Source organism: Hippocampus zosterae, chromosome 5 (genome assembly GCF_025434085.1).
Source record: "Hippocampus zosterae strain Florida chromosome 5, ASM2543408v3, whole genome shotgun sequence".
In the NCBI taxonomy this organism is placed as follows: Eukaryota; Metazoa; Chordata; class Actinopteri; order Syngnathiformes; family Syngnathidae; genus Hippocampus; species Hippocampus zosterae.
The window spans coordinates 6,015,526-6,025,803 of NC_067455.1; the positions used below are offsets into that span (position 1 = coordinate 6,015,526).

The window sequence follows — 10,278 nt, forward strand, 5'->3', positions numbered from 1 at the left end:
TTTTAAAAATATTTAATTTTTATTTTTAATAATTTTTTATAATTTTATTTAAAAAATATCACAAAATATATATATATATATTTTGTATATATATATATATATAGTTGTATATTTTATATATATATAGTTTCGATCGCCTTGTCCAAAACGATGGGTGTTTTTCAACAATTTCAACAATTGTAATCTCAGGTGGACAAAAAAGGGCTCTGTGGAAGACATTCCTTCCATGCGGTCCAATTTGGAACCGGTTAACTGCGTCACTTGGTGACATTATACCAAACCGGGTAGCGATATGGCGCCCGTCCCGGCTTTGTTGAATGCGGTTTGGGTTAGCTTCGGACGATCATTGACTGGCAGCTTCCGCAGCCAGCGCTAAGATTGGCCGCAACTGGTCGTCTAATGAGGGGGCGTCGGCCTCGTTCATGATGATCCAATGGTAGTCCACACCAGTGTCCAACCCGCACTCGGACTCTGCGTCATCCACGCCTGACGCAAACACACACACACAAAATCAGATGGAAAGGCGAGCAGGGGTTAAACGGGCGCATGGCCGGACGTACCCGGTGTGAAGATCCACCCCCTCCGCCTGCGCGTTTCTTCTCGACTTTGCACGCGCACGCAGCGAGTCTGTTCAGGAAAGTTGTTCCAAAACCACCGAAGGTCCGACATCCGCCGCGCGTCACTCACCACCTGAGTAATCACAGAGCAGAGCGGCGCTTGCGGGTTGCTCATCTCTACACCGAAGCGGAGTGACGTACCCAAACGGGTTGATGCGCTCCTCTGGTCGCCAGGCGGCAGAAGAATCCGGGATCTCGCAGTCTGCGAGCTTCGCCCCACCTGATCATGTCGGCCCGGTAGAGCTCCTTGTAAGGGCCGGAACTCGCCAGCTGCTCCGCGTCCAGGCCGTGTTCCTGCACAGTTTGATAACATGAAGACGACACCGGCGTTGAAAGGGCCTTTTCCCGTTAGGGAGCAGATATTGGGGGATGCAGCGCGCGTGTTGACCCAACTGGAGGCCGACTCACTCTTTGGCTTGTCCCCCTGTGTATTCGAGTCTTTCGACTCGGGATTGATTCAGTATTTTATTGTAGTTACTGTCTTTGTTATTCATTTATTGTATGTCAGACTTTAACTTCATGTACGATACTTCGTATGCGGCTTTGGTTGTTTTTAAGGCGCTCTATAAAATCCAACGGTACGCATTATAGGGATCTTGGGTGCGTATTTTTCCAATGTGAATTTGAAAAGTGGGCGTGATTTATTATTCTTTAATGTTGTTTTTAATCGAAATGCAGTTTGCGATTTTGGGGTTCTGATGCACTTGCTAGATTCATTTAAGTTTTTCATCTGTCCCCTGGCATTTCATTAAAAGAAATGTATGGGGTCACTGTGCGTGGCGTGAGACTGACGTCACTCACCCCATGATTGGCCCGGCCCTGTGTGTGACGTCACTTACCTGAGCGTAGGCTTGTTTGAGGGGTGCAGAAAGACGAACGACGCCGCAGACGTCTTCGCCTAAACTGCAGCACAACACACATGATCCAAGTGCGTGTCGATACGTGATCGACAGAGCAAGCGCAGTAGATTTTACCGATCTTGGATGAAATCTGTGACGTAATCTTTCCCCGACTTCCGTTTTCCGCTGAAAATTAAAATGAGTTTTGGTTCCGAGTGGGAACTTTCCAGAGCGGCAGAGGAATCCATCACAAGAGATGATTGTTCGCTGATCTATCAAAATTTACCTCCCGTCCGACTCCCTGAAATATGCCGGAAGTGACGGAACCGACCAATGCACTTCAAAAGATTAGTCTTGTCGTACCGCGGCAGCCACATCGCGTCCGTCTTCTTCACGCAACGAAGCGGCGACAATTGGTCGAATTATGGCTTTCTTTTCCGTTTAATTGATTTATTCCTCTATCCAATTATGTTATTATTCTTTATTCATCTTTTGTCTACACTTTGCTTTGAAAAGGTCGCGATTACGTCCGGGGCGGAGTTGAACAGCTTTCGGCAACATGGCCGCGTTGGTTCGTCGGTGTAAAACTTTTAAAACATTTGCAGCGGTGAGTGGAACTGCATGCAAACATTGTGTGATACAGTATTGATCATCATTTGTGATTAGTAACAACCTTGGCGACTTTCAACATCAGTTAAACGATTCACCTCTCACCCACTTTGCATTTCATTTGATTGTTTTTGAGGACGACTGGCCTCGTTTAGGATACGGGCCAGACTGACAGCCACTTACTTGCCATCGGGAGAAGTGAAGGCACCGGTGGCCATTTTACGATGCCAAACTTGAAGTCTGACTTGAATAGATTTGATTTATCTGCTGTACCTTCACGTTTTTTTCTGTCTCTACGACGAAGTTGACACCATCTATGGCATGTTGTTATACCAGTAAGTTTAGTTGAACTTGTTTAAGTGCTACTTAAATACTCGTCTGTATCATGGTACCATAGTGATTCACAATTAAATGATACCAAAGACCCTCAGGACAAACTTCGCTGCAAAATGTTTACCGACTGATTGAGTCTTAATCTTTGTCAGTCTGAGTTGAGTTGAGTTGAGTCACAATTCAAGATACTGAGATAATATACGATGGATGGTCAATGCAAACAGCGAGGTTCATTCTTTGAAAGGCTGTCATTACGCCATACAGAGAACCTATCGTAAAACACGCACCGATTGTTTTCAACGAGGGGGCGGCGGGGGGAATGGTCAGTAACATTGATAACGTAAGATGGCTGCCCTCTGGCTTCAGCCATGAGGGGACAATTGATGTCCATTCATTTATAAATTCAGACTTGTTTATTATATAATAATAATAATAATAATATATTATTCGGACTTATTGACCCGTGGTGAAAGGCAGAGTGCACCTAGATTTGATTTTTTTCACTCATGTTCATATTCCACAAACGCAGTCTTAATCAGAATGTCATGGTTTTACTAGTAGGTCAACAAAAAATATTATTGTTTAAGACAATTTTTCAGTTGACATCCCCTTTTTACTTGATAAACACATTTGAACTGGAATCTTTTAAGTGTTCACAATGACACCTTGACCAAATTCCATTAAACAAATGTAGCATGAACAGAATTTAGTACGTTGTGAATCTTACTACAACATTTGAAAAAAATCTCTATAATCCGGGAAGTCCTAAATTGACCCGGGACCTCACGAGTGCAGTGCGGGTGTGCTAATCGTTTATCCACCATGCGTTAATCCATTTCAATCTATCAATCCTCATCCTTCATTGCCAGTGGATGCAAAAGGGTTCAATGTCCAAGTGCCCGTCCACCAAAATGCACTTCACGTCTGTCTCGTCAAGCGTTTGCGTACAGTTGACGTGGCTGTGTGGCGCCTTGTCAGACATGTTTCCACAGCTCCTCGACCGTCGCTCAGCAGCCACCCCTTCCTCACTCGCGCTTCTTCCCGCCGCTGGAGGCGGCCATGTTGCCGGACGGAACCTTTCGGGGCCGGGTGGCCTTCATTACGGGAGGCGGGACCGGTTTGGGACGTGCCATGACTGCCACCCTCTCCCACCTGGGTGCGCAGTGCGTCATCGCTAGCAGGTCAGGCGCCCGCCGGAATCTGTGCATCCAGTTTAACCCTTGGGTCCTTCAAATGAAAAAAACCCTAAGTTACGCATTTTACAATTTTTGTAATGATGTATTTTGTGTTATACAAACATTCATTTTTTTTTTCAAACACTCAAAATGTTCAGAGGCATCTGTGCTATCCATACATATATAGTTTTTATTAGTTCTTTGGGGATTTTTTATTCTTTATTTTTCGCAAAAGGAAAAAAAAATGTGTGTCTGGAGGTCCCAACCAAGCCCTACTAACAATCCCGACCGGACGTGTTCATGTAAAATGTATTGGTTTGAAGCCTCCTGCAAAAAGGCAAACTCATTTGCGACCCTCTAGCGCCACCTAAAAGTTGCACAATTGGAATGACCTCAACCCAACAATGTGGCATGCATACGTCTGTCCAAGCGAAAACAAAGCGATTGACGTAAAAATCGCGTGAAATGCATGTTTACACTTTAGGTTTACGATGCATTCAAAAATATAAATTATAATGGGTCTCTCTGGTGCAAAATATGTAAATTGTGAAGATTACGGACTCAAAACCTTTTTTTTTATTGCTGCAATGCCTGAGAATTATCAGCCGGTGACGTCATGAAATTTAGGCCATTTTAGAACTCCCCCATACGTTTCAGCTCTCTCGTGTTTTTCCGAATGCCTTTGCCTTTGATTCAAAGACATAATTTTGCATTTATCGCAAGCGGTGGACGACGAGGGTTAAGTAAGAATTGGCTTTAGTACCGCCATGTTCAAAGTGCGGCTCGGGGGGCCAAATGCAGCCTCTGGTATAAAATTAATGTGTGACCCGTCAGCACTTACGATCACAGTAGAAAATGCACATGTATCAAAAAGCTATTTTATATTTCACCACAAGGTGGCAGCCTTCCCCCGGTGCTTTCTGAAACGCCCTTTCCCCATTTCTAATCATGAAAAAGTCATGAAAAAAAAGAAAGTTGACAGAGAGCGCCCTGGCTTCCAGGACAACTGAAAAGTATTTTTGTATATTTTTTTGCTGAAATACAAAAACTGTGGAGTTTGCGAAAAGACAAAGCCCCGCCCCCCAATGTATTCAATACCAGGAGCCACTACGAACGAAAATAGGCGAACCGCAACAAGGTGACCGGTAATGAACGGCATGTGAACAAAAAAAAAAGCAACCGAATCACCAAATCTGGCCATCTTTACAAAAAGTCGGACACTCCCGCTCAAGTGAGTGCAGCTCGGCGATGATGTGGAGGTTTGCTGTAGAGCTCGAATCCAACTTCTATCGACCAAGTCTTGGTCCACGGCAAAATCTGACAACATGAGTGGTCTGAGACTAACACTAAGGCTTTATGAGACAGGAAGTTGGAGGTCCTGCAGCAGACGGCGGACGAGATCAGTGGTCAGACTGGAAACAAGGTGAGAGGTCAAAGAAATGGCCTCGGTATCAGCTCACCTGACTTGCTGGTCCGGTCTTATCTTGATGTCTCAGGTCCACGCGGTCCAGCTTGACGTCAGAGATCCTCAGGCTGTCACGCGTTGCGTGGAACACATCGAAAGTCTGACAGGCTTGCCTGATGTAAGAATCCCTCCCCCCCCCTCCCTATCGCCACCACACACACACACAGTGACATCACAGTTGGGTCTGTGTGCGCAGGTGATCATCAACAACGCGGCGGGAAACTTTGTGTGTCCGTCGGAAAATCTGTCGGCCAACGCCTGGAAGAGCATCACCGACATCGTCCTGAACGGCACGGCTTTCGTCACGCTGGAGCTGGGAAAGAGACTCGTCCGCAGCCAGAAAGGTCAGAAGGCGTCCGGGGGTCAGGGGTCAGCCAAGGAGGCGGGTCGCTCAGTCGCAGAGCTGTTGGTCCGTCAGGTGCCGCGTTCCTGGCTATCACCACCATCTACGCCGAGTCTGGCTCCGGCTTCGTGGTTCCCAGCGCCGCCGCCAAGGCCGGAGTTGAGGCGCTCTACAAGTGGGTCGTGTGCGCACACGCGACGACAACTCAGTGGTCGCCGTGGTAACTGGCATCTTGTCAAATGCGGTTGTCCCTCATCAGGTCTTTGGCAGGAGAGTGGGGACGCTACGGTCTCCGGTTCAACATCATCCAGCCTGGACCCATCAGAACCAAAGTATGATATGTTGTCTTCATGTTTTTTTTTTTTTTTTTAATTGCGCCGGTCTGCCATAAGGCTCATCATCTGATTAATGCATCAAGGGTGCCTTCAGCCGCTTGGACCCGACGGGACAATTTGAAGCCGGAATGCTGAGTCGTATTCCGACAGGTCGACTGGGCCAAGCGTCCGAGATGGCGAACTTGGCGTCATACCTGTGTAGCGACTACGCCAGCTGGATGTCGGGAGCAGTGAGTGACGCCATCGGAGTCGGAATTGATTGGGGGAGGGGGGCGGAGGTGAACGCCATTTGTTTGTGTTCAAGGTGATTCGCTTCGATGGCGGCGAGTACGTGATGATGGCGGGAGAATTCAACGAGCTGCGCAAGGTTGGAGCTTTTCCACTTTTTCCTCAACTTCGCCTTTCTCGTTTTTTTTTTTTTTAGCTTTGGCACTTCTTCTGCCTCGCGCAGGTCACGGCCGATCAATGGAAGGTGATGGAAAAGATGATCAGGAGCACCAAAGGATCCTAAAGACCCGTTCACCACCCGTGTTGTTTTCGTCAAACTGATCCGCCCCATTTCATGTCAGCATAATAAATGCGACTTTACTACACCACATGTGCAAGTATGTTGTCCAAATGTCTCTACTCAAGTCTTGTGATATAGAATACAACTTTATCACCAACACAGGAACAATGGAAATCAGTTGGATGGCTCACATTTTGCAGCGTTGGGGTAAAACAAAAAGTTTCAGCTAGGGTTAGGGTTTTAAAGTTGGGATATAACTTCAAAACAGGGTTTGAAATAAGGGGTAGGGTTTTAAATCAGGGTTAGGTTTCAAACAAGGGAGGGAGTTTTGAACAAGGGTTGAAAATTTGGGTTGAGTTTTTGCAAACTGGGCTTTAAAACTAGGGGTAGGGTTGTAAACTCAGGTTAGGCTTTCAAGTTGGGATATGGCTTCAAAACAGGGTTTGGAATAAGGGGTAGGGTTTTAAATCACAATTTAAAATCAGGGTTAGGTTTCAAACGAGGGAGTTTCGAACAAGGGTTGAAAATTTGGGTTGAGTTTTTGCAAACTGGGCTTTAAAACTAGGGGTAGGGTTGTAAACTCAGGTTAGGGTTTCAAGTTGGGATATGGCTTCAAAACAGGGTTTGGAATAAGGGGTAGGGTTTTAAATCACAATTTAAAATCAGGGTTAGGTTTCAAACGAGGGAGTTTCGAACAAGGGTTGAAAATTTGGGTTGAGTTTTTGCAAACTGGGCTTTAAAACTAGGGGTAGGGTTGTAAACTCAGGTTAGGGTTTCAAGTTGGGATATGGCTTCAAAACAGGGTTTGAAATAAGGGGTTGGGTTTTAAATCACAATTTAAAATCAGGGTTAGGTTTCAAACAAGGGAGGGAGTTTCGAACAAGGGTTGAAAATTTGGGTTGAGTTTTTGCAAACTGGGCTTTAAAACTAGGGGTAGGGTTGTAAACTCAGGTTAGGGTTTTAAGTTGGGATATAGCTTCAAAACAGGGTTTGAAATAAGGGGTAGGGTTTTAAATCACAATTTAAAATCAGGGTTAGGTTTCAAACGAGGGAGTTTTGAACAAGGGTTGAAAATTTGGGTTGAGTTTTTGCAAACTGGGCTTTAAAACTAGGGGTAGGGTTGTAAACTCAGGTTAGGGTTTCAAGTTGGGATATAGCTTCAAAACAGGGTTTGAAATAAGGGGTAGGGTTTTAAATCACAATTTAAAATCAGGGTTAGGTTTCAAACAAGGGAGGGAGTTTCCAACAAGGGTTGAAAATGTGGGTTGAGTTTTTGCAAACTGGGCTTTAAAACTAGGGGTAGGGTTGTAAACTCAGGTTAGGGTTTTAAGTTGGGATATAGCTTCAAAACAGGGTTTGAAATAAGGGGTAGGGTTTTAAATCACAATTTAAAATCAGGGTTAGGTTTCAAACAAGGGAGGGAGTTTCCAACAAGGGTTGAAAATTTGGGTTGAGTTTTTGCAAACTGGGCTTTAAAACTAGGGGTAGGGTTGTAAACTCAGGTTAGGGTTTTAAGTTGGGATATAGCTTCAAAACAGGGTTTGAAATAAGGGGTAGGGTTTTAAATCACAATTTAAAATCAGGGTTAGGTTTCAAACGAGGGAGTTTTGAACAAGGGTTGAAAATTTGGGTTGAGTTTTTGCAAACTGGGCTTTAAAACTAGGGGTAGGGTTGTAAACTCAGGTTAGGGTTTCAAGTTGGGATATGGCTTCAAAACAGGGTTTGAAATAAGGGGTTGGGTTTTAAATCACAATTTAAAATCAGGGTTAGGTTTCAAACAAGGGAGGGAGTTTCGAACAAGGGTTGAAAATTTGGGTTGAGTTTTTGCAAACTGGGCTTTAAAACTAGGGGTAGGGTTGTAAACTCAGGTTAGGGTTTCAAGTTGGGATATGGCTTCAAAACAGGGTTTGGAATAAGGGGTAGGGTTTTAAATCACAATTTAAAATCAGGGTTAGGTTTCAAACGAGGGAGTTTCGAACAAGGGTTGAAAATTTGGGTTGAGTTTTTGCAAACTGGGCTTTAAAACTAGGGGTAGGGTTGTAAACTCAGGTTAGGGTTTCAAGTTGGGATATGGCTTCAAAACAGGGTTTGAAATAAGGGGTTGGGTTTTAAATCACAATTTAAAATCAGGGTTAGGTTTCAAACAAGGGAGGGAGTTTCGAACAAGGGTTGAAAATTTGGGTTGAGTTTTTGCAAACTGGGCTTTAAAACTAGGGGTAGGGTTGTAAACTCAGGTTAGGGTTTTAAGTTGGGATATAGCTTCAAAACAGGGTTTGAAATAAGGGGTAGGGTTTTAAATCACAATTTAAAATCAGGGTTAGGTTTCAAACGAGGGAGTTTTGAACAAGGGTTGAAAATTTGGGTTGAGTTTTTGCAAACTGGGCTTTAAAACTAGGGGTAGGGTTGTAAACTCAGGTTAGGGTTTCAAGTTGGGATATAGCTTCAAAACAGGGTTTGAAATAAGGGGTAGGGTTTTAAATCACAATTTAAAATCAGGGTTAGGTTTCAAACAAGGGAGGGAGTTTCCAACAAGGGTTGAAAATTTGGGTTGAGTTTTTGCAAACTGGGCTTTAAAACTAGGGGTAGGGTTGTAAACTCAGGTTAGGGTTTTAAGTTGGGATATAGCTTCAAAACAGGGTTTGAAATAAGGGGTAGGGTTTTAAATCACAATTTAAAATCAGGGTTAGGTTTCAAACGAGGGAGTTTTGAACAAGGGTTGAAAATTTGGGTTGAGTTTTTGCAAACTGGGCTTTAAAACTAGGGGTAGGGTTGTAAACTCAGGTTAGGGTTTCAAGTTGGGATATAGCTTCAAAACAGGGTTTGAAATAAGGGGTAGGGTTTTAAATCACAATTTAAAATCAGGGTTAGGTTTCAAACAAGGGAGGGAGTTTCCAACAAGGGTTGAAAATTTGGGTTGAGTTTTTGCAAACTGGGCTTTAAAACTAGGGGTAGGGTTGTAAACTCAGGTTAGGGTTTCAAGTTGGGATATAGCTTCAAAACAGGGTTTGAAATAAGGGGTAGGGTTTTAAATCACAATTTAAAATCAGGGTTAGGTTTCAAACAAGGGAGGGAGTTTCCAACAAGGGTTGAAAATTTGGGTTGAGTTTTTGCAAACTGGGCTTTAAAACTAGGGGTAGGGTTGTAAACTCAGGTTAGGGTTTTAAGTTGGGATATAGCTTCAAAACAGGGTTTGAAATAAGGGGTAGGGTTTTAAATCACAATTTTAAATCAGGATTAGGTTTCAAACAAGGGAGGGAGTTTCGAACAAGGGTTGAAAATTTGGGTTGAGTTTTTGCAAACTGGGCTTTAAAACTAGGGGTAAGGTTGTAAACTCAGGTTAGGGTTTCAAGTTGGGATATGGCTTCAAAACAGGGTTTGAAATAAGGGGTAGGGTTTTAAATCACAATTTTAAATCAGGGTTAGGTTTCAAACAAGGGAGGGAGTTTCGAACAAGGGTTGAAAGTTTGGGTTGAGTTTTTACAAACGGCTTTAAAACTAGGGGTAGGGTTGTAAACTCAGGTTAGGGTTTTAAGCTTAGGTTTAAAACTATTAGGGTTTCAAATTAGGGCTGTAGACGAGGGTTAGGTTTTCAAATTAGTATTTGTTGAGACTCGGGTTAGGGTTTTAAGTAGGGTCTAAAAATAGGGTTGGTGTTTTTAACTCGGGTTAGGGTTTCAAATGAGAGTTTTAAACAAGGGTCAGGAATTCAAAACGGGTTTTGAAACAATGGTGAAGGTTTCAAATCAGGATTTTAAATTAGGGTTACGGTTTCAAACTAGTGTTAGTGTTCTAAAGTAGGTTCTTAAAATAATGTTCGGGTTTCGACGTTGGGTTTAAAACTTAGGGTTAGGGTTTCAAATTTACTGACGGCACATCTGCGGGTAGTACTTTTTCGGGCACCAATTAGGTCCGTTTTGGCCAGTTACAAGAGGGTGTGCACACAACGTTATGTTAGTTTAATTGGAATTTGAATTCCCCACTCTATGCTGTAAAAATTATTTTATTCATATTTCTTTACATTCCAAAAATATGGCAAGTCAACGGGGGTGGGGTG

The 10,278-nt window shown here is 43.6% G+C and overlaps 2 protein-coding genes and 1 long non-coding RNA gene across 8 annotated transcripts; 2 read left to right on the forward strand and 1 right to left on the reverse strand.

The window, feature by feature from the left end:
- Window positions 1–150: 150 nt before the first annotated feature.
- Window positions 151–1,783, reverse strand: pmvk (phosphomevalonate kinase). The gene is made up of 5 exons (XM_052065690.1): window positions 1,592–1,783; window positions 1,457–1,520; window positions 759–911; window positions 561–690; window positions 151–486 (listed from the first exon to the last, which is right to left on the reverse strand). Exons 1-5 carry the CDS (start codon window positions 1,702–1,704, stop codon window positions 344–346), a joined length of 603 nt encoding a protein of 200 aa, XP_051921650.1. The 5' UTR covers window positions 1,705–1,783; the 3' UTR covers window positions 151–343.
- An 85-nt stretch (window positions 1,784–1,868) lies between these two features.
- Window positions 1,869–6,314, forward strand: decr1 (2,4-dienoyl CoA reductase 1, mitochondrial). The gene is made up of 10 exons (XM_052065673.1): window positions 1,869–2,063; window positions 3,377–3,579; window positions 4,939–4,996; window positions 5,070–5,156; window positions 5,235–5,382; window positions 5,457–5,556; window positions 5,641–5,713; window positions 5,800–5,946; window positions 6,021–6,083; window positions 6,168–6,314. The coding sequence occupies exons 1-10, from the start codon at window positions 2,016–2,018 to the stop codon at window positions 6,225–6,227; spliced, it is 987 nt and encodes a 328-aa protein (XP_051921633.1). The 5' UTR covers window positions 1,869–2,015; the 3' UTR covers window positions 6,228–6,314.
- Window positions 6,315–6,634: 320 nt separating this feature from the next.
- Window positions 6,635–10,265, forward strand: LOC127600848 (uncharacterized). 6 transcript variants are annotated; one of them, XR_007962428.1, is made up of 6 exons: window positions 6,635–6,715; window positions 7,078–7,175; window positions 7,357–7,443; window positions 7,995–8,092; window positions 8,274–8,445; window positions 9,548–10,265. It is a non-coding gene; the product is annotated as an uncharacterized LOC127600848 (long non-coding RNA). The 6 variants fall into 6 exon arrangements; XR_007962426.1 differs by lacking the exon at window positions 6,635–6,715 and adding an exon at window positions 6,798–6,896; XR_007962430.1 differs by lacking the exon at window positions 7,357–7,443 and having other exon boundaries at window positions 7,908–8,092.
- Window positions 10,266–10,278: the final 13 nt, after the last annotated feature.